The 22,613-nt window shown below is 41.7% G+C and overlaps 1 protein-coding gene across 1 annotated transcript in view; it reads right to left on the reverse strand.

The window, feature by feature from the left end:
- The window catches only part of apobec2a (apolipoprotein B mRNA editing enzyme, catalytic polypeptide-like 2a), a 30,213-nt gene that overhangs the window by 1,975 nt on the left and 5,625 nt on the right, over window positions 1-22,613 (reverse strand). Inside the window, exons 2-3 of the mRNA XM_083939020.1 lie at window positions 6,435-6,659; window positions 5,723-6,031 (exon numbers count right to left, since the gene is read on the reverse strand). Coding sequence (XP_083795146.1) covers window positions 5,728-6,031; window positions 6,435-6,659 — 529 coding nt within the window. The 3' untranslated portion in view covers window positions 5,723-5,727. The remainder of the gene's footprint in view (window positions 1-5,722; window positions 6,032-6,434; window positions 6,660-22,613) is intronic.

Genomic DNA, 22,613 nt, shown 5'->3' on the forward strand with positions numbered 1-22,613 from the left:
AGATGATGTAACGATCTGGCGCCGAATGTGTCCCACTTCTGGCTTCTTATACTGCTGGGGAGGTGATTAGTGGAATTGAGATCAGCTTGTCCGGAACCACGCCTCCTGTCTCCAACAGACAAAACGCAGAGAGGGGAGACACAGGGAACCACAGACAGAGGGAAACAATCGGTAGAAATCCCTGATGAGAGACGGGTCAAGAATCAGGGACCGGGAGACCCAACTCCTCTCCTCAGAGCCATATCCTTCCCAATCGACCAGGTACTGGAAGCCACACCCTCTGCATCGCACGTCCAGGACAGAACTGACCGTGAACACCGGATGGCCATCCTCGGTCCAGGGAGGTAGAGGGGGGATGGTAGGCGGGCAAAGCGTGCTGGTGGTCACAGGCAACTTTGAGACCTGGAATGTGGGATGGATCCTTAGAGATGCAGGGAGCTTGAGTCCATCTGCACTAGGATTAATCACAGCCTCGACCTCGAAGGGACCAATGAAACGGGGGGTGAGCTTCTTGGAGGTGACATTTATAGGGATGTCCTGTGAGTTCAACCAAACCTTTTGAGCAGGTCTGTACTTAGGGGCTGGGACGTGACAGCGATCCGCCATCTTTTGGTTCTGTTCTGCCGTGCGGAGCAACACACCCGGACCTCTCTCCGGATCCGACGGACCCTCCGGACGTGATATTGGACTGAGGAAGCTGCAATCTTGGACTCCTGGGCAGGAAAGAGAGGAGGTAAGTAACCTAACGAGGCCTCGAAAGGTGACATACCAGTGGCGGAACAGGTGAGGGGGCTGTGGGAGTATTCCACCCAGGACAACTGAGAAGACCACGACGAAGGATTACCAGCGCAGACACAGCGAAGGGTGGTCTCCAGATCCTGATTGGCCCTCAACGTCTACTCGTTGGTCCAAAATTCTGCAGCTCGTATACTAAGTAAAACAAATAGAAGATAACATATTTCTCCTGTATTAGCTTCTCTGCACTGGCTACCTGTAAAATCTAGAATAGAATTTAAAATCCTTCTCCTTACATACAAAGCTCTTATTGGTCAGGCTCCGTCGTATCTTAGAGAGCTCATAGTATCGCATCACCCAACTAGATCTCTGCGCTCTGAGAATGCAGGGCTACTCGTCGTTCCTAGAGTCTCCAAAAGTAGAAGTGGAGGCAGAGCCTTCAGCTACCAAGCTCCTCTCCTGTGGAACAAACTCCCAAATGTTATTCGGGAGGCAGACACTGTCCCCTTATTTAAGAGTAACCTTAAAACTTTCCTTTTTGATAAAGCTTATAGCTAGGGCTAACGATAAGACTTTATTCTGCTTAATTATGCTGCTATAGGCCTAGTCTGCCGGGGATAATACTTTTCCTGATACTCTGAGCTTCTCTCCTCTCTGTCTGTACCATTCATGTCTCATCAATGCATGTTACTAATTCAGCTTCTTCCCCGGAGCTGTTTGTGCTTTGTCGTCTCGCAGGTCTCTGCTGATCGTGGTGGTGCCTGCTGCCGTGGTCCTACATGACGGTTCCTGCTGCTATTATCCCTGTTACTCATATATACTATCACTAGTTTAATAAACTATAAAATTTGTAGCTGTATCGTAGCTGCTATTGCCACTACTCATCATTGATCATGTTTGCCACCATAATTATTATCATTTTCATATTCTGTCACCTTAGCTGTGCTTGTTTCTACTATTCTGTTGTATTAACTGTCTTAACATATACGTTATATTTACATTACTATAAATATTATTATAGTTACTGTTAGGCTTTGCTTGAATCTCTGGAAGTGTGTCTGCCTGTCTCTCTCTGTCCATCTGTGTGTCTTTTCTCTCTTTCTCTCTCCTTTTCTTCCTCCCCAACTGGTCAAGACAGATGGCAGTAGGCATACAAAACACATCGACAAGCCTCTTGGAGCTAAGGTCAACAGGATATAGGCCATTTTTAATTTTATGCCCATTTCTGCACTTTTGCACTTTTCGTAACCAACTCCTCCTAGGGATGAACATGATCGACTTCAAAATCCTCCAGTATCATCTAAAGACATGCCTGAGAAAACAATGCTTGGCATATATTGTCTTTTTTTTTTTGCTGTGTGTCGCCGTGACTTGGCACTGAACTTTGACCTTTCACCTTCAAAGAGGAAGTCACTGTAACTTGGTCATGCATTATCCAATCTGCACCTAATGTCTCATGGATGACAAGAGTCGTGGCCTGAACACACCTACACATGAATATTGACCCACAATGATGGCATGTTGCTTAATGGCATTGTGGCCATTTTGTGCTTCTCGCCCTGAAACAGGATGTCGCTCTAACTTCACCATACATTGTCCAAACTCCACCAATTTTTCCAGACATGATGAGAGCGCCAACTACTGGCAACAGGAAGCCAGCCTGATCTGCCCAATTTTATCCCATTTACAGAAAACTTTCAATGTGCGTTTTACACTTGGTACAGAGCAAAACAAAGCGCATTTTGTACACACTATAGATAGAGATGGGTCCTCCGTGCAGCATCCCACGGTGCACAGCCGTGCACACCAGGGTCTGGCAAGCTCCCTTGACGTGCGGCGAGTGCGAGGGCCCATTCATCCCGCTTGCAGCTTTAATTAGGGCCCGAGCACCGACAAAACTCCGGCCAAAGAAGACCCTATTGAAATTGAAGGAATTAATATTATTATTATACTTTTCTTGAATTGCCTCTTTGAAGGTTTTATTATTATCAAAAACTCACTAAAATTCACAAATAATTCAGTCTTGGTGAAAATTTACTTATTTCATTGTTTTCAGAAATGGGCGTGGCAAATTAACTCGCTAGCACCCCCTAGAAAACAGCCCTGACTACCAGATTATTGTAAATTTCTGAAAACTGGTAGGCATATACAACTCATCCAGCTGTACAAAAAAAGCCTCTTGGAGCAATACCCTAAACTAAACAGGTGGCCATTTTGAATTGTATGGCCATCTTCCCACTTTTGCATGTCATACTTTAACAAACTCCTCCTAGATATTTAACACGATCAACTTCAAAATTGATTAGAAACCATCTAAACACATGTATGATCAAACAATACTGGAAACTTTGTCTGATCTCCCTCAAATTTCTATCCGGCCCTGAACATAACCCCATCTTAATATTGACCACAATATTGCCCCCTGCTGGCGACAGGAAGTAACATGTTTTTACATGTCCTTATAGTTTGACAAACTCCTACTAGAGATTTAACATGACCAACTTCAAAAATAGATCAGTACCATCTAAACAGATGTCTGATCAAATTATACTGAAAACTTTGAGTATTCACTGCACCTTGTGGGCATGGCGTGAAACCAAATTCAGCCTTATCGGCAAAAAAGATGAAGTTGATGAAACCTGCCCATACATTGTCCAATTTTCACCAAATGTATCATACATGTCCAGAGTCACACCTACATCGCAATATTGACTCACAAAGATAACACCGCTATTGGCAAACATTAAATTACAGCCCTTCCCCCCAGGATTGATGAAAAAAACGCACACAAAAGTCTCTGGAGCAATATGCTAAAGTCAACAGGAAGTCGGAGATTTTGAATTTTGTGGTCATTTTTGAACATTTGCCCGTGTTGTACAACAAACTCCTCCTAGGGATTTATGACTATTGACTTTAAAATCAGCTAGTATTATCTAAAGACATGTCTGATCAAACGATACTTTGCACTTTTTCTTTTTTTTGCTCCGTGAGTCTACTTTACAGACTAGGTATAGACCACACTCTATGACTTATTTATGTTTTACATAGACCCAGCAATTCCCCCATAGAGTACGGTGGCAACGAAAACCTTCCCCATAACAGGCAGGAACGTCAGACAGACCCAGCTCTATGGAGGACGGCCATCTGTCTTGACCGGTTGGGGAGGAAGAAAAGGAGAGAGAAAGAGAGAAAAGACAGACTGGTGAGAGGACAGCTGACGAGACTCCACTCTGGGAAAGCTGCAGGCCCTGATGGCATATTTCCCAGGGTGCTTAAAGCCTATGCCCCCCAGCTGTGTGGAGTACTGAATCAAGTCTTCAGCCTGAGCCTGCACCTACAGAAAGTCCCTGAGCTGTGGAAGACATCCTGCCTCTTGCCTGTGCCAAAGACGTTGCGTCCCTGTGGACCTCAGGACTACAGACTGGTGGCCCTGACTTCCTATATCATGAAGACCATGGAGGGACTGGTCCTGGAGCAGCTTAGGCCTATGGTCAGGCCCTTTACTGATCCGCTACAGTTCGCTTACCAGCCCCACCTGGGTGTTGAGGACTGCATCACCTACCTGCTGAACAGAGTCTACAGTCATCTGGACAAGCTTGCGAGCACTGTGAGAGTCATGTTCTTAGATTTCTCCAGTGCATTCAACACCATCCGTCCGGCTCTACTGGATGAGAAGATGGCTGTGATGCAGGTGGAGGCCCCCATCGTGTCCTGGATTGTGGATTAAATGATGGGCAGACCACAGTATGTACGCCTACAGAACTGTGTGTCTGACAGGGTGGTCAGCAACACACAGGGGACTGTCCCCTCTCCCTTTCTCTTCACCCTCTTCACCTCAGACTTCAACTATTGCTACTATAGTACTACTATTGAGTCCTGCCACCTTCAGTTTTCTGATGACTCAGCAAAAGTTGGCTGCATTGGAAAGGGGGATTAAAGTGAGTACAGGATTATTGTGGGAAACTTTGTTGCTTGGAGTGAGCTGAATCATCTGCAGCACAACGTGACTAAAATAAAGGAGCTCATAGTTGATCTGAGGAGGGTAAAAACACCTATGTCCCCTGTCTCTATCCAGGGGGTCCCTGTGGACACTGTAGAGGAGTATAAGTACCCGGGGGTGTACTTTAATAATAAGTTGAACTGGACTAGAAACACAGGGGCTGTCTACAAAAAGGGCCAAAGTCGACTATTCTTCCTGAGGAGGCTGAGGTCCTTTAACATCTGCCGGACGATGCTGAGGATGTTTCATGAGTCTGTTATGGCCAGTGCAATGTTCTTCGCTGTCACATGCTGGGGCAGTGGGCTGAAGGTTGCAGACACCGACAGACTGAACAAACTGATCAGGAGGGCTGGTGACGTCGTGGAGGAGGAGCTGGACACCCTGACGGCGTGGCAGAGAGGAGGATGCTGTCCAGGTTCCGGTCTATCCTGGACAATGTCTCAAACCCTCTTTACGACACACACTGGCCCAGCAGAGGAGCACCTTCAGCAGAAGACTCTTCGCACCCGGATGCACCACAGAGCGCCACAGGAAATCTTTCCTGCCTGTGGTCATTCAATTATGCAATGCATCCCTTGGAGAGCCTGTCACTTCCTGTCTGCAAATCAGACTCAACCACAGACAATCTGTCATTTTGCACATTAGTCTGGTATTTTTGATCCTGTATATATTTCACTACTGTAAATATTAATTTCTGTAAATTTAAATTTGAGTTTTTCTAGTATATGTTGTCCGTATAATATTTTTAAAAAAACAACAATTTCCCCCTGGGATTATTTAAGTACTTCTGATTCTGATTACACAGAGTTTAGGGTTCATATACCATCTCAGCTTGAATTTCTTGTTTGCTCCTGCGATAGTTACTACAGCAACTAGAAGTCACCACCTAATCAAAAATGTTTTTATGGGATGTTTGCTTGCACAATCAATCATTAAGGTTTCTGTTTTTTTTTGGGTGAGGGTGGTCTAGTCTTTCATTTCACTTACTGTGGTCACTGTAGAATTTCAGCCAGTTTCTCATGGTAAAACTCATAGTTTTCTTTGCAGTCCTCCCACAAGTTCAGAGGTTGCTCCTCGTTCTCCACGAACGTGTCCCAGGTGTAGGAGAAGTCTAGAGGCTTCATCACCCTCAGCTTACAGCCAGCAGCATGTAGGGCCTTCAGTCCAGCCTGGAGCTCTGTTTCCTCCCACTCAAACAGCCGAGCAGCAATGATGCTCAGTTTTAAGTTTTTCCTGGCCTTTAACACTTCAGCTATCTTTAATGCACAAGCAGAGCATGGACTGGAAGACACATACCTGAGAGGAAGGTGACAGAAGAGAAATATTTATTTTCCAAAGCAATCAGCATTGTATCAGTGCATTATATGCATTGCATACGTTGTCCCACATTTTTTGGGAAATGGGGTTGTATTATTGGTATAGTTTACGCAAGTATGGTTACATGATGTATAACCATAAACAAATGTTATGTATTTTATATATTGTCACATTTTTCAGTTTACAGTTTAGATTATGTTTAGACACAAGTGGGTTGTTGTGAATGTTATTTGACTCCACAATACTATCAGGTGTATTTGTGCATTCATAAAAAAAACGGTGATGGAAATAACAGGGAAAATATTGCCTGGACTGCTAGATATTTTTGAATTTTCCAGATTCTTAATACCACATACCATCAGAAAATTTAAGAGGTACGTACCAGGTAACTGTGTATTTGAGTGCAGGGTCGTAGTGCATCAGGCAGTCTATGAAGAAGGCCTCCTCCGCATGAGGCCCAGTATGTTCATCCTCCAGATAGCCCCTTAGTAGCCCGTCAACTGTGTTCCCTTTATCCACCAGGTAACACAGGAAGGTCTTGTTGCGGCCTGAAGAGTATTCCACGTTCTTGAACTGGAACTTGAAGGCAAAAGGATCAATCCGGTCCCTGTGTAAACAGAATAAATGAAAGAAAAACTGGTATGTGTGTTTTCATATTCTGACATGATGGGTCGCTTTGAGACACTTTATTGACCGGCACACCACTCGAGGGATCGGCTGGATCGGCTGGTTTTTTCCCTAACACTTTTTGAAACGAGACCCGCCGGTTAACTATGCTTCCATGTTAACCGAAACATATTCAATTTTGATATGTAAAAGTAGTAAAGCATTGTTTTCTTTAGTTGTATGTTTCTAAGTCACAAAACAACGACAGGGATTTTAATATCTGCATATGAGGTTCACCTCACTCATGTCACATGTAATTAGCTTCTGCTTCACTAGTATAATAGGTCTGCCTGCTGCAGGCAGCTATACACAGATGATCTATGGTAAGCCTGTGAATGTTCTCATTTGTCCAGGTCATCGTTATCCCCAAAGCAATTTCAGTCAAAAGCAACTGGACTTGGTTAATTGTCTAAGAAGATGTTTCACCTCCCATTCCTCAGTTCATGTATGCAACTGCCCAGGCTGGGACTGGTCCCATCTATTGTTAAAAAAAAATGTCCACTATGAAATAAATCCTCTGTAATGTGTAAGTATACTGTAAAAGTCCAGCAGATGATTTGATAAGAGTGCTGTGATTCGTTCCCAAAATCTTTTCATTTTGTTTCTCCCATTGCCTGTCTGTACACTCACTGCTCACATGTGCCACCTGCAGTCTACTGCAGCTACTGCAGCCAGTGAAACTAACACCTGAATCAGGTCAAATGAACTGAGAAACATCTATATTTATTAGCAATGATCCGTTTTACAAAATAACGGTCTGCTATACAGGAATAACAGACCATAAAATGCAGGGATTGACCACACAAACTTGCATATTATTATCCGTGTAATAAAGTAGTATTAATAAAATGATTGACTGCATTACGGAATATATTCTACTCTGCTAGGACACCACCATGACAGCCCGGACTGTTCACTGCTTCTCCAATAACAAACCCTGTGACCTGAAGACACTCCTGAACAAGAAGAAGAGGGCTTTCAGGTCAGGAGACAGAGAGGAGAAGAGATGCTGAGGAAGTGCAAGGACAACTACAGGAGAAAGCTGAAGTCCAACTCCAACAGAACAGTGTGAGTGATTTGTGGGCAAGAATGAAGCACACCACAGGGATTAAAGGGGAAAGTAAGGCATACATCTGGGAGCCTGGATAGAAATAACCAGTATAAACACTTTTTCAACAGGTTTAGCTCACCTCCTGCTTGCCCTTCGACACCTCCAATGCCCAACAGACTCACACTGTCCCAAATGGCTTGAGCCTCCCCCCAGCGTTCTCCTGTACAGTGCCCCTCCTCCTCCACGGATGACATCTGCACCAACCCTCGACCAACGGTGACTACAGGCCAGGTATAGAGGCAGCTGGAAAGACTGCATCAGCAAAAGGCTGCAGGACCTGATGGCATCTCACCCAGGATCCTGAAGACCTACGGCAGCCAGCTGTCACCTGCACTTGGACATCTGTACAACCTCAGGAGAAAGTCCTGTTACTGTGGAAGACCCCTTGTTTGGTCCATCCAAGTCCATCTGACCCAGCAGACTACAGACCAGTCGCCCTGACACCTCATGTGGTCTTGACCCAACTGAGGCCACATGTGAGGACGTGTCTGGACCCTTTGCAGTTTGCATATCAGCCCCATTTAGGATTCGGTGACACTGTCATCTACCTGCGGCAACAAGCCCATATGCATCTGGGCAATAATTACTCCTGGATTACTGACTACTTGACAGGCAGGCCACAGTTTGTCTGTCTGAGCAGTGTCCTGTCTGACATGGTGGATAGTTATACAGGAGCTCCACAGGGAACTGTGCTTTCTCCATTCCTCTTCACCTTATACACCACTGACTTTCAGTAGAACAATGAGCCATGTCACCTGCAGAAGTTTTCTGACGACTCAGCTGTTGTCTGGTGTGTAAGCGGAGGGGATGAGGGTAAGTACAGGACACTGGTAGACAACTTTGTAGAGTGGTCCGAACAAAATCACCTGAAGCTACTACGGATCAGGAGGTGGTGGAGGAGGTGGAGGACTACAAATACTTGGTAGTGGTGATCGCAACAGATTGGAGTGGAAATCTAACACTCAGGCTGTGTACAAGAAGGGGATGAGCAGACTCTATGTCCTGAGGAAGCTGAGATCTGTGTGCAGCAAGATGTTGGAGATCTTCTACCAGTCGGTTGTTGCTAGTGTCATTTTCTTTGCTGCTGTGTGTTGGGGCAGCAGCATTGGCGTTAGCGACACCAACAGACTTGATAAAATCATCAAGAAAGCTGGCTCTATATTTGGTCTCAGGCTGGAGTCTTTTGAGTCGTGGTGGAGAGTAGAACGCTGTTAGCCTTTTCCAGCTCCGCTGTAAAAGGGACAGATACAGGAAATCTTTCCTGCCGCATACCATCACAATGTAGAAATAACAGTTAATCTGCTCAAAATAATACAATCACAAGCACCTTATATGGTGCAAAAAACAAAAAACAATTATTGAACATGCATTTAATTTTAGCTTTTTATTTGAACAGTACATTATTGACAATATAAAATTGAGTGTACAATTAAGGAATTTTGGAATGGAATATTCACAAATAACAAGATCTACTAATAAATGTGTTATTTTTAAAAATAGAGTACTGTAAGACTGATAATTGAAGCGATAAAATTAACTTCAGCAGGATGATATAACCACAGCACCTGTTTCCGTTTTGTGAGTCAAGCAAACATGAAGGATGGCGAGATGGGTGTCAGGTTGAAATGGCGGGGGCAGCAGTCTGAGCAGAGGGAATTTTACACCGTAGTATTATTAGACTGGTTAACATGTGACCATGTTCTCATTAACCAGTACAGGATTCATCTCTCTCTCTCTCTCTCTCTCTCTCTCTCTCTCTCTCTCTCTCTCTCTCTCTCTCTCTCTCTCTCTCTCTCTCTCTCTCTCTCTCTCTGTCGAGTCAGAAAATAGCTTTTAAAACTTCATATCATTGAATGGAATGAAATGTGTGCGCAATGGGATGTGACATTAGGGCAGGTCTGCAGCAGCTCTTGCTCTTTTTCGTAAATGTAAGGTAATTTTTCCCCAAAAGATTTTAAGATGAAACAGACAGGTGCACAGGCACTGAGTTTTTTATTTGTATTCATTTGTTCCTTTCATGAAAATGCCTGTTCATTATATTGTACACATAATGATAAATTAAATTCACAATTACATTTATATACATTTAAACATTTACATGAATGGAAAGGGGCAGATACGAAGAATACAATTCTTATATTTGTCTGCCCCCTTTCAACATAACACAAACATGTAATGACATCCCCTGATTTCCCCCACCCTCGCAGTTATCACCAAATTAAATACTAAACCTATAGAACAGTTTATACAATATGTGCATCAAGCTAGTCCTCAAGTTTATATGATTCAATATGTGCATTACCAATAACGTCTGCAATTCTATGATGTTTTTGGGTTTCAACAATCCTGACTTAATGAACAGTGCATTTGTGTGCTCTCGAAATGCAGCTTTGTTTATTACTCGGACTGCTCTTTTCTGTAATAATATTAATGGCTTTATGTTAGTTTTATAGGTGTTACCCCACACTACAGTACATTCATTGAAATAAGGCAGTATGATTGAGCAATATAACATTCGCAATATGTGGCCAGGTAAAATATATTTGGATTTGTTCAAAATGAATAAGTTCTTTGATACTTTGTTTTCCGCATAAGTTGTATGTGATTTCCATGTTAAATTTTCATCCAACACTATACCTAGGAATTTTATTTCATTCACTCTTTCAATGTTTGTGTTGTTAATGGATAACGTGACTTCAATTTTTCTTTTATTGCCAAATACCATGAACTTTGTTTTTATTAAATTTAAAGATAATTTGTTGTAATCAAACGTTTAAGTTTTATCATTTCTTTCAACTCTTTTAGATCATTTCCAGAACAGAAAAAGTTTGTGTCGTCTGCAAACAACATGAAACAATGCAAACAATATGAATACAATTTAAAAATTAGAATAGAATGATCTATATTGTTGTACGCCTTTTTTAAATCGACAAACACTCCTATCATATATTTCTTTTTATCAATTGCTGTTGAGATTTCTTCTACAATTTTTGTTATAGCCAAACTTGTTGACTGGTTAGACCTAAAACCATACTGTTTCTCACTGAGTAGTTTGATATTTTCTACAAAACTATCCAGTTTATCTACAAATATTTTTTCTAATAATTTTGAAAATTGAGAAAGCAGTGATACTGGCCTATAATTATTGAAGTCATGCTTGTCTCCAGTTTTAAAGAGAGGAATTACTTTAGCCATTTTCATACTCTCTGGAAATACTCCCGTTATAAATGATGAATTGTAAATATAATGTAGTGGTTTGAGAATACAATCTATAGTCATTTTAATTATTTTCATGTCAATACCATCACTGTCCTTCGATATCTTGTTTTTAAGTTTGTGAACAACAGCTAATATTTCATTTTCTGTAACATCGGCTAAATACATTGATTGTAGAGTATTTTTTTCTCCATTACAGTAAACCTTAAAATGTTTTATCACATGTAATTTTGTTAGCTAGACTCTGACCTATATTGACTAAAAATGAGTTAAGTTCATTTACAATTTCCTCATGCTTATCAAGGACCATGTTATCTTTTATGAAGTATTTTGGAATTTCTGTGAATTCTGTCCTTTTTCCTACTACCTTACTCAGAATATTCCAAGTGTCCTTGATGTTATGTTTATTTTCATACAGAATTGGCGAATAGTATTCCTTTTTAGCATGTCGCAATATAGTTGTTAACTTATTTTTGTAGTCCTTATAGTGCTTTTCATCCATTGATGTTTTTGTTTGGATAAAGTTCTTGTACAGTTTTTTTTGTTGCAGGCATTATGTAAGCCATTTGTAATCCAATGTTTTTTATTATAATTATTTCTAGATCTACATGGGACCTCTGGACAATGTTATTGTAGAGATGTAAAAAAACATTTTAGAAATGACTCATATGCCATGTTCACGTCATTCGTGAAAACATTGTTCCGGTCTTGATTATTGAGATCATCTCTGAAAGCACTTACTGTCTCATCATTCAGTTTTCTTTTATATAGTTGAGAAAATACTGTTGACTTGCTTGGTATTTGAAGGTTAAATATTGCAAAAATAGGCAAATGGGCTTATGTCAATAATTACTAAGCCACAATTTGTGAAATTGTCCAAACAATTAGTAGATATATTATCAATCAGAGTTGCACTAGTTGTAGTTATTCTACTAGGCTTTGTGATCATTGGATAGAGCCCTTTACCATATAATGTGTCTAGAAAATCTGATGTTTGTGAATGTGAGTTGCATTTTAAAAGATCAATATTGAAATCTCCACAAATCACCAATGTTTTATTGTAGTTTAGGTGACTTATCATGTCTTCAAAACTATCTCTAAAAGTTTCTATTTTGGATCCGGGTTTTCCTGTACAAACATGCAACAACTATATTTCTGCTTTTTTCTAATTCTATTTCAACTGAAACACTTTCCATCAAACTATCAATTACTATTGTCATACAATTAACTGGTTTGCATTTTAAGTCATTGTCAACATAGATAGCTACTCCACCTCCAATTGTAGCTGCTCTATTGTTGAAATATAAATCATATCCTTCAATATTCAAATATACCTCCTTCCCTCTATTAATCTACATCTCTGAAAGGGCGATCAACTTAAATTTGCCTTTCAATGTGTCCAAAAACTGCTTAATTTTTGTGAAATTCTTTGGCAGACTCAGACAATTAAAATTAATTAAGAGAACATGTCTCTTGAGTGTGTATTTCACTCAGTTGATCTTCAGTGTAATATATACAATAATCCTTCAAATCCTTAAACAAATGAGACTCTGTGTCCACATCTTTATCAAAATCATATGTGCCATGTTCTTTGAAATCAAAATTTGAAAAAGATTCACTCACCAATGAATCATTCATTTGTAGTGTAGATTATATGCCATGGAGTAGCTTGCTCTTAAATCTCTGAACAAATTAAGTTATTTCTTGAGTTTGTTCATTTCTTACTGGTCCAAGTCTTGTAGTTTTCTGACCACAGTCACTTTAGAATGTTCAGGTGGTCCATTTAGCAGAATTAACACCTTTCTGTTTCTTGTCCAGGTGGCTTGAATTTTAGTTTGCTTTTTCAGCATCCGGCTAGTCCAAGCAATTTCTGCATTTTTTTGGTTAAGTGCTTGGTTAGGTAAATCCCGATGCCTTTAAGTTTCTTTGCTTCCTTTAAGATTTCCACCTTATGTTTTAAGCAACCAGGGAGCCACGCCCAAGTCTTCGGCACTCCTCGCCTCCTGCCTTCGCCCCAGAGAGTGGCAGTGCTCCATCAGGGATCACGGAGCGGTGGCTCTGGTTCTGGTGAGCCCATCTCTCCCTCCTTCGCCTCCAGATCTACCACTGGATAACAGGTATGACGTACTAAGCCTGCAGGATTTTTCTCCACTGGGTGTGCGCTCCAGCCGGGGTCCAACCTGATCCCTCCCCTCTGTCTCGGTTAGGAGCAGCCACAGGCCGCCGACCTTCAGGCAGCCACTGGACCAGCGCATTCCCTCCATGCTGGTTGTCGGGACCTCGATGGTCAGGCACGGCCAAACCTTCTGCTGCCCTGGAGCCTGCATCAGGGAGGTTGAGTCCTCAGCCCTCAAGCTGTGTTCACAGCACAACTCCGCCTCCACGCTGATCCTGCATGTCAGTACCAGCGATTTAAAGAACCTCCAGTCCGAGGTCCTCAAGCAGGACTTCAGGTCGATCGTGAACCATCTGCTAGACATGGGGCCCACTTCCCCCGACACATTTTGGTGACATCATTTACAGCCTTCAGGCTTAAAGGATACTGCCTGGGGAAAAGTATTCCATTTGTGGACAACTTTACAGCTTTTTTACTGTCCAGTCCTGTACCACCACCTCCTGGCGAAAAGCCAGTCTTGGGATCAGGATGTAGAGTCACAGTTTAATACACCTCCCTGTGCTACCCTTACCACAGACGCACAGGAAGCAGAGTTGCCGTCTTACACACCTCTCCGCGCTCCCTGTGAAGCACTTTACAGCTCAGTATCCTATACAAACGCTGTGTGCCTCACGGTCATCTAAATTAATTAAATCAAAAATTAACAGAAGTAGAGCTATACAGCAAATCTGCGATTTTTGAAATTTGTACTTTTAAACATCAGATCACTGCCATCTGAATCAGTATTAGTACATTTTCTGATGTCAGATAACCATATTGATTCACTCTGTCTGACTGAAACCTGGCAGTGTCATGAAGAATATGTTAGCCTAAATGAATCCACTCCTCCTAGTCATATTAATATCCATATTCCTCGAGGCAGTGGTCGAGGAGGAGGCATTGCAGCTGTTTACTCAACCCTAAACCTAAACTAAATTATAATTCATTTGAAAGTCTTGCTCTTTGTCTTTCACATTCAACCTGGAAAACTGTGCAGCCAATTACACTTGTCATAGTTTTCAGTGCTCCTGGCCCATACTCTGAATTTATGAGTTTCTGTCAAATGTAGTCCTTAAATCTGATAGAGTAATCATTCAGATTTTATTTATTCACGTGGACATTGATAATACTAGCCTTAGTATTGTGTTTATGTCTCTATTAGATTGGAATGGTTTTAGTCAGAGTGTACATAAACCTACTCACTGTTTTAATCACACCATTGGCCCACTCTTGTTTTGGCTCATGGTGTGGAAATCAAAGACTTAATAGTTTTTCCAAAGAATCCCATTTCATCAGACCATTATTTAATAACTTTTGAATTCATTTTACAGGACTTCTCACCTCTGGGAAAAAGTTTCTACACTAGATGTTTATCTGATAGTGCTGTAACTAAATTTAAGGAAGCAATTCCATCTGCATTTAATTTAATGCCTTATCCTAATATTCAATATTCCAGCACTAACGTTAGTTTCTATGAAATTGATCTCCTTCTTGACAGTGTTGTAGGCTTACTACGGACAACCCTCAACTCTGTTGCTCCTTTAAAAAAGAAAATAATGAAGCTGAGGAAGTTAGCTCCATGGTTTTACTCACAAACAAAGTTTCACGAAAATTGGAAAGTAAATGGCGTTCCACTAAATTGAAGGAATCCTGCTTAGTTTAGCAAGGAAGTCTAAAAAAATAAAGGAAGGCCCCTCTGTAATGCCAGAGCAGCCTATTACTCAGGAGAATAAGAACAATCCTATCCTTTTATTTTCAACACTGTAGCCAGGCTGACAGAGAGCCACAGCTCTATTGAGCCATGTATGCCTATAACCCTCAGTAGTAACGACTTCATGATCTTCTTTAATGATAAAATCATAACTATTTCAGACAAAATCAACTCGCTTGGCACCAATTTTTATTCAAACCCGGAAACCTTAGAAACAATCGTACGACCTAATATATTCTTGGACTGCTTTTCTACAGTTGACCTTAACAAATTAGCCTATACTATTTCAGCATAAAAGCCTTCTACTTGTCCAGTAGACTCTATTCAAACTAGGTTACTTAAAGAAGTGTTACCTTTAGTTAGCACTCCTGTACTAGATATGGTTAATAAGTCTTTATCAGCAGGTTTGGTACCACAGTCTTTTAAAGTAGCTGTAATTAAACCTCTTCTTGAAAAGCTCAGTTTTGATATTGAAGTTCTAGCCAACTATAGACCTATATCTAACCTTCCTTTTCTCTCTAAGATCCTCAAGAAATTAGTCGCCAATCAGCTGTGTGACTTTTTACATAATAATGAGTTATTTGATGACTTCCAGTCAGGATTTAGAGCGAATCACAGCACCGGTGAAAATTACAAACAACCTTCTAATAGCTTCAGACAAAGGACATTTCTCTGTACTTGTTTTACTAGATCTTAATTTTGCCCTCAACACTATTGACCATCACATCCTGCTACAGAGACTGGAGCATCTTATTGGCATTAAAGGAACCGCATTAGGCTGGTTTAAGTCGTATTTATCCGATATATCTCAGTTTGTACATGTTAATGACAAATCTTCCGTGCACACTAAAGTCAGTCACAAAGTCCCACAGGGTTCTGTTCTTGGACTGATTCTATTCAACTTATATATGTTTCCCTTAGGAAATATTATAAGGAAGCACTCCATCATTTTTTATTGTTATGCTGATGATACCTAATTATATTTGTCGATCAAACCAGAAGAAACAGATCAGTTAGCATCTTCAAATGTGCATTAAGGATATAAAAAGCTGGATGACCTGCAATTTTCTGATGTTAAACTCAGATAAAACTGAACACATTGCACTGGCTACCTGTAAAATCTAGATCAGAATTTAAAATCCTTCTCCTTACCTACAAAGCTCTTATTGGTCAGGCTCCGCCGTATCTTAAAGAGCTCATAGTACCGTATTACCAGAATAGATTGCTGCGCTCTGAGAATGCAGGGCTACTTGTCATTCCTAGAGTCTCCAAATGTAGAATGGGAGGCAGAGCCTTCAGTTACCAAGCTCCTCTCCTGTGGAACCAACTCCCTGTGTTATTCGGGAGGCAGACACTTTCCCCATATTTAAGAGTAAACTTAAAACTTTCCTCTTTCATAAAGCTTACATCTAAGGCTTACGAGACCTTAGCTATGTTGTTACTTTTAAGATGATTTTGTCATGCTTATTGATGCTGCTATAGGCCTAGTCTGCATAATGCAAGTAACTAATTCAACTCCATGTTTGCCACCATAATTATTATCATTGCCATGTTCTGTCACTCTAGCTGAGCCTGTTTCTTGCTGTTCTGCTATATTATTAACTGCCATAACTTGTAAGTCATATTCACATTGCTTTAGCTATCACTATAGTCACTGTTACTTTTGTGGTTGCTTGCATCTCTGGAAGTCTGTCTGTCTGCCATTGTGTCTGTCTTTGTCTCTCTCTTGTACATCTGTCGGTCTTTTCTCTCTTCTTTTCTTCCTCCCTAACCGGTCAAGATGGCCATCCTCCATAGAGCTGGGTCTCTCCGACATTCCTGCCTGTTATAGGGAAGGTTTTCATTGCCATCGTACTCAATGGTGGAATTGTTGGGTCTATGTAAATCATAAATAGGTCATAGAGTGTGATCTTTACCTACTCTGTAAAGTGTCCTGAGATAACGTCTGTTATGATTTGGCACTATTAATCAAATTGAATTAAACTGAGTTGAATTGAATCGATAAGACAAACTATTTACCTTGGTGCTTTTTAGTTTTTGTGTAGGATCTGATTTAAAATTGACTACCCTCTTGAGTCACTTGCAGACATTAATGTCCCATTAACACCATGTTTTAATTTCATAGCCATAATGTCAGGATTTCATTCTTGAGAAAAATGGTGTTCACCACTAAAATCAGCCATTTCCCCATTGTAGGCCTTCCCACTGAGAGTAGAGAGGACACAAATGATCCTGCAACATAAAAGACTTGGGAAAAAAATGGGCAAGTCTGGTTTCCTACTCAAGCAGAGAATACCCACTAAGATTCTGCTACCAGAGGCTTGATTTTGGGGCCTACCTTGTACGCCTTCCCCAGGATTTGCAATATGGAATGGTCTTTTGATTTTTTTTTTCACTCCAGAGATCATCAATATTACACACTGGCTGGATGGACAGAAAACATTGTAATGGTGAGAAATTGATCATATTGTAGGCTGTAGAGGAAAAGCCTTAGTTATAAAAAATGAAATAAAACATCTGCTGTACTGTTTTACATTAAATAGCAAAATAAATGTAACTTATTACTCACATACAGCAGGTTTACATGCCATGGTGACTGTCACACTGTTTTTATTCCTGAAACAGAAAAGGATTAATATCCAAGGCTTATTAGATTAGTCATTAAAAATATTAATAATGCAAATGAAAGGACTACAAAAATAGTGAACAAACCTTAATTCTTAACACACTCACATAATCCTGAGTTGTACTCAGAATTTTGTGGTGTAAACTAGTTAAATTAGCTCGTTTCCATCTGCTGATATCGAGAGCCTTGAACAAACAGCACATAAGTATCAAACCATATGTAATATTATAATAATGTAATTTTTATCTTTACATTATTCACATTATCTATCGTCAAGTAACGGCAGTGACAGCTTACAGTGTAACTTCAGCTACAATAACAGTACAAGGTTAAGGGTTATTTTTCACGTTTTCCAATTATAGTAGTACTACTACAGTAATGAAGGTGGAGTTAGCTGTACAGCTTACCTCCGATTATCCAAGCTAACTTTGTTATGAGCAGCAGCGGCTCAGATATGTCAGGTCCAACCCAGAATCCAATGGATGCACCCCTTGTCCCCCTAAGCTCCTACCTTTCCTGTCCACGGTTGCAATACTTAAAGATGGCAGCGCCCCATGGACATAGAAAAAAGAAGATGGCAGCGTCCAGGTCGGTTTCTTTCCGAAGGTTCACAAATCTATGAGTGACGTCACCTTAGCTCTGTTATTCATTATACAGTCTATGAGTCTGACCAGCATCACATCAACAGTACTCTCCAAACACCAATCAGAGTAGATAAAATTATATCATGATGTAAAGAAACAAATGGGAAAGCTCAAGTCTACAGGTGCAACAGTTTTGACACACCAACAATTGTCCTCTCAATCCAGTTTGGTCTTTTTTAAGATCTAGTTCAGGGAAAGGATCTCTCTTGTTAGGAGTATCTGTTCCTATAAAATAGTCCTGTAACATTTCCAGTTGCTCATTGCTCTGTCTTTTAGTTCATGTGTTTACAATGTCCCTAGTATGATGCCTTGACCTCAGACCTAGTAGAGAGTACACATCCTCCATGTTGTAAAATCCTGGACCTGCAGTGTCCACTACGTGTCAAAGCTTCACTGTCCCAGCTGAGCACAAATGCTGGGTCAGACCAGGTCTGCTGGGATCCTGAACATCCAGCCGGCCCTGTGGATAAGAGGCTCTTCCAGGAGCCAAAACAGTGAAGTTGCAGGTTGCAGTCGGTTCCATTTTTAAAAAAAGTATAAAAAGTCCCTGATGAAAAAGGAGGCAAGTCACACGGATGAATAAAATCACAGTCCATTGCTATTATCGCCCGAGTCGCATCGCTCACATCATTTACGTTGATTTTGAATGGAGGTTTGGAGTTAACATCGCCTCTATTGCTTTTGGTGTTAATGCCCGGTAACAGATAAGCTACGATCAGCCAGGTAGGATGTGAACCATTAAAGAAGGGTACTGAAATGGCGAACCCTTTGTTTACTGTTGCTCCATTTTAAGCACAGATTTTCTGACACACATTTTCTTGAAACCACACACACAGAGTGTTGTCTTGAAGATTAATATTTAAAACAATAATCTCCCATTGACTTTTCAGGAAAAATAAAACAAAAAACAATCCAAAAATGTTGCTATTTAGGATCAAGCAACAACCAAGATAGCGATGAAATGTTTACAATGACTATGGTATGAATTAATTTGGCAAATAAATGCAGTTAATGCAGTCAGCAAATTGTTTGCTCTGTGTCTTTCCTAATCAAAACAAAAACAACAAAGCCTCCCTTTTAAGGGCATTGTCTCAGTTAGCACTTAAACTTACGTTTTTAAACAATTTCCCCCTTGGGATTATTAAAGAATTTCTGATTCTGATTCTGAAACTCAGAGATCACCACTCATCTCCCTAATTATAGCACAGCACAGCAGAATAAGTTATCAACATCTGCATGATCACATCCATCTCAACAGTATAAAACTCCTTCAAAAGATTAAAGAGACAGCTCTGTAAAGAGACAGCTCTGTAAAGAGAGCGCTTCCCCCAGAACCACCACAGTCTCTGTGGTGGTTCTGGGTCTCCCCCATCACTTCCTGGAACACCAGAGGTACCCTCCAAACCAGCAGCAGCAACACGGGTATCCTCACATCCACCAGTAACACCAGAGATACCTCCACCCTCCCCAGGGACATCAGAGCTACCCTCACATCCACCAGCAGCAGAGAGATCTGCAGCCTCGTCTTAACCAGAGGTACACTCACCTCTCTCAGGTGCATGGAAAGTCCCCTCCCCCAACTCAGGGGAACCACAGTGACCAGCAGTCCCTCCAGCAGCACCAGCAAGATCTTCCCCAACAGCACCAGATAAATCACCAGAAGCAACAGCATCCCCACTATCAGTAGCAACACCGGGTCCAACAGCAGCACAAACGTCCCCAACTTCAGAAGCTGCACCAGACCCAGCAGCAGCTCCCTAGAGAACAGCTGCATTCACACAGAGAGGGGAACTCCTACGCTGCTGTTGCTTCCAGAACAAAGGTTCTTTGAGAGCAAAATCAATTGACAGATATCAACTACTCATTTGTCACAGATTGAATAGGTTAAACCAATCATTTGGTATATTTAAATATGCTCTAGTTCAGTGCAAACTTAAATTCACCTAGATTTGGTTAGCAGTTGGAATATCCAGTGATTTAACTCTACCACCTCTTCCATAACATTGATTTGATTATCTTTGTTACAACACATATGCATAGCTATGATAGTTTAGTGAAAAAGAGTGGAAAATAAGTTTTACAAGTATGCAAAGCCCAGGGATTATACATTGTTAATGGTAGAACACAAGGAGACTCCTTGGACAGGTTTACCTACTGCTCTACTGTATATTGGGAAATAGTGTCATTGATCTGCAATCACAGATCTGTCCAGAAAATATTGTGTATGTTGTATGTGTATGTTAATGTTAGAATGTGTCACTGTTCGAGTGAATCACTGAGATGTCCCACAGGTCAGTGAAGTTACACATTTTTTTAGAGAGGCTGGAAGCCTGTAGTTAAAGAAAGGACGAGTAAAAATGAGAGTTAGAAGTTAGAAGGTTGTTCTTTGTTGGCGTCGGCTGCGGCCCACAGTAGCCGTGTTCAGTTAGAAAATAAAGCGCAACAAACTGGATAAAGTCTCACCGCCTGATCGTTGAGGGAGAAGTTAAAGGTGAATAGCCGTTGCCATGGGGGTTCCGACGGCCGCGGTCTCGTCCGTGACGGGCTAACGGGGGCTTCTACTGTGATCACTCCACGGAAGAGATGCGGGGAGTTACTCGAAGATCAAGCGGGAGGGGAGGAGCTGATGAGCGGGATTATGACAGCTCTGCCGGGGATCGGAGCGCGGCAGAGCACAGAGAGCGGGTGACAGACATGACTCTGAGAATGGCTTCTGATCCCTGAAGATAGGAGTGACTATGATGCGTTAGTGGGAGCTTTAAAGAGGTTTGGACAATGCTCAGCAGCTAGCCTGCTCCACTCTGAGCTGTGCAGTCGACAGCGATGACCTGGGGAGGCGCTGAGGGATCTCGCCAACGACATAAGGGGGCTGGTCCACCGCACCTACGCACATATGCCCCCCGCCATCCAGATCGTATTAGCCCGAGAGCATGTCCTCCGGGCGCTGTTGCCTACCGATCTGCATTTCCAGACGCTGCTGGCCCACCCTAAGTCGCTCTTGGAGGCTTTGGAGCTGGCTTCAGAGAGGGAGATGCTGTGTGCTGGACCCCTGGGGACCACAATGGACAGTTCGCCTAAGGTGAGGGCTGTGAGGGAGGCGGAGCTGGACACAGCAAGGCCTGTCTGGGTAGAAGAACTAACGCAGCTGGTGCAGGCTGCCACGCTGCATGAAGAGCAGCGCCCCAGGTCACGTACTTTGGTTTGCTGGGGGTGCGGCCAGCCTGGCCACATGGTTCGGCAGTGCCCTCAGGTCTCTAAAAAGCAGGGAAACAGGGAGGGGTCCGCTTAGTTGGGACAGGGTGGATCCCCGGGACAATGTCCTGTCCCGGCACAGATAGGGATATGGTGCAGCATGACCTGGTGGGGGCGTTGCAACCAGCAGATGATGTGGATCGCCATCTGGAGCAAATTGTGATGCTGGGCCGAACCTGGGTAGGAGACTGCTCAAATTAAATCCCCTAATCATGATCTGGCTTAAAATTTTCCAATATATCATGGAACTAGTCCTCCTATATTGAAGTGAAGTTTGGGGCCCGTTAATTAAGTGAGAGAAAGTAATACCTGGAATTGGATAAATGAGGAGATCAGATCGACATGTCAAAATTAAAACACCATCACTAGTATTTTGTTTTGTTATCGCTGTATCTGTAATGACTATGAGTTAGTAGTACTGTTTGGGTTTACAGTGAAGTTCGTAAAGACTGAGAATAAAGACTAAATCCATATACAGTACAGTCGAATGTCACATCCTCATCCTCATACCATTATTATTATATATATATATATATTACAGATGAGCCGGATGCTTGGCTTAAACGAGCATCCGGATGCTTGGCAAAAACGAGCATCCGGTAGGGATAAAGCACTTTTGCCGAATACGAGTATGATACGAGTAACACGCATCAATATCCGTGCAAGGAGCAGAGATCAATATCTGAGCTCTCTCTCTCTCTCTCCCCCTCCAACAGTTTCACTCCAAGAAGGTCAAAAAGCCACTGATGGCACTCGTGGGTTTTTCCTTCAACTTTTAAGTTTCTTCAGCTTCAGGTTTGTTTTAACTTCGGTTTGTACTCACTTATTAACAGCAGAGTTCTGTAAACGTAGGTTCGTTCAGACATGCTGCTTGGTAGAATGGGACTCACGTTGTGTCTCTGCCTGTCAGAGACAGTTTTGTTTTTCTTTTTTTAACTGAGTGTCTGACAATTTCTTGCTGTGTTCCATAAAAAATTAAGGTAGTAGTGGTATAAATATTACAAATTAATTAAACTGCACACACACACACATACTCCCTCCCTGCCAGGGTCTCTCTCTCTCTCTCTCTGTCTCTCTCTCTCTCTCTCTCTCTCTCTCTCCCACACACACACACACACCCACAATAAAAAAAATCACACTGATAATAAAAAAATAGAAAATTTAAAAAAGAAAGTTATGT

The sequence above is a fragment of the Echiichthys vipera genome (assembly GCF_963691815.1).
Source record: "Echiichthys vipera genome assembly, chromosome: X".
Lineage (NCBI taxonomy): Eukaryota > Metazoa > Chordata > Actinopteri > Perciformes > Trachinidae > Echiichthys > Echiichthys vipera.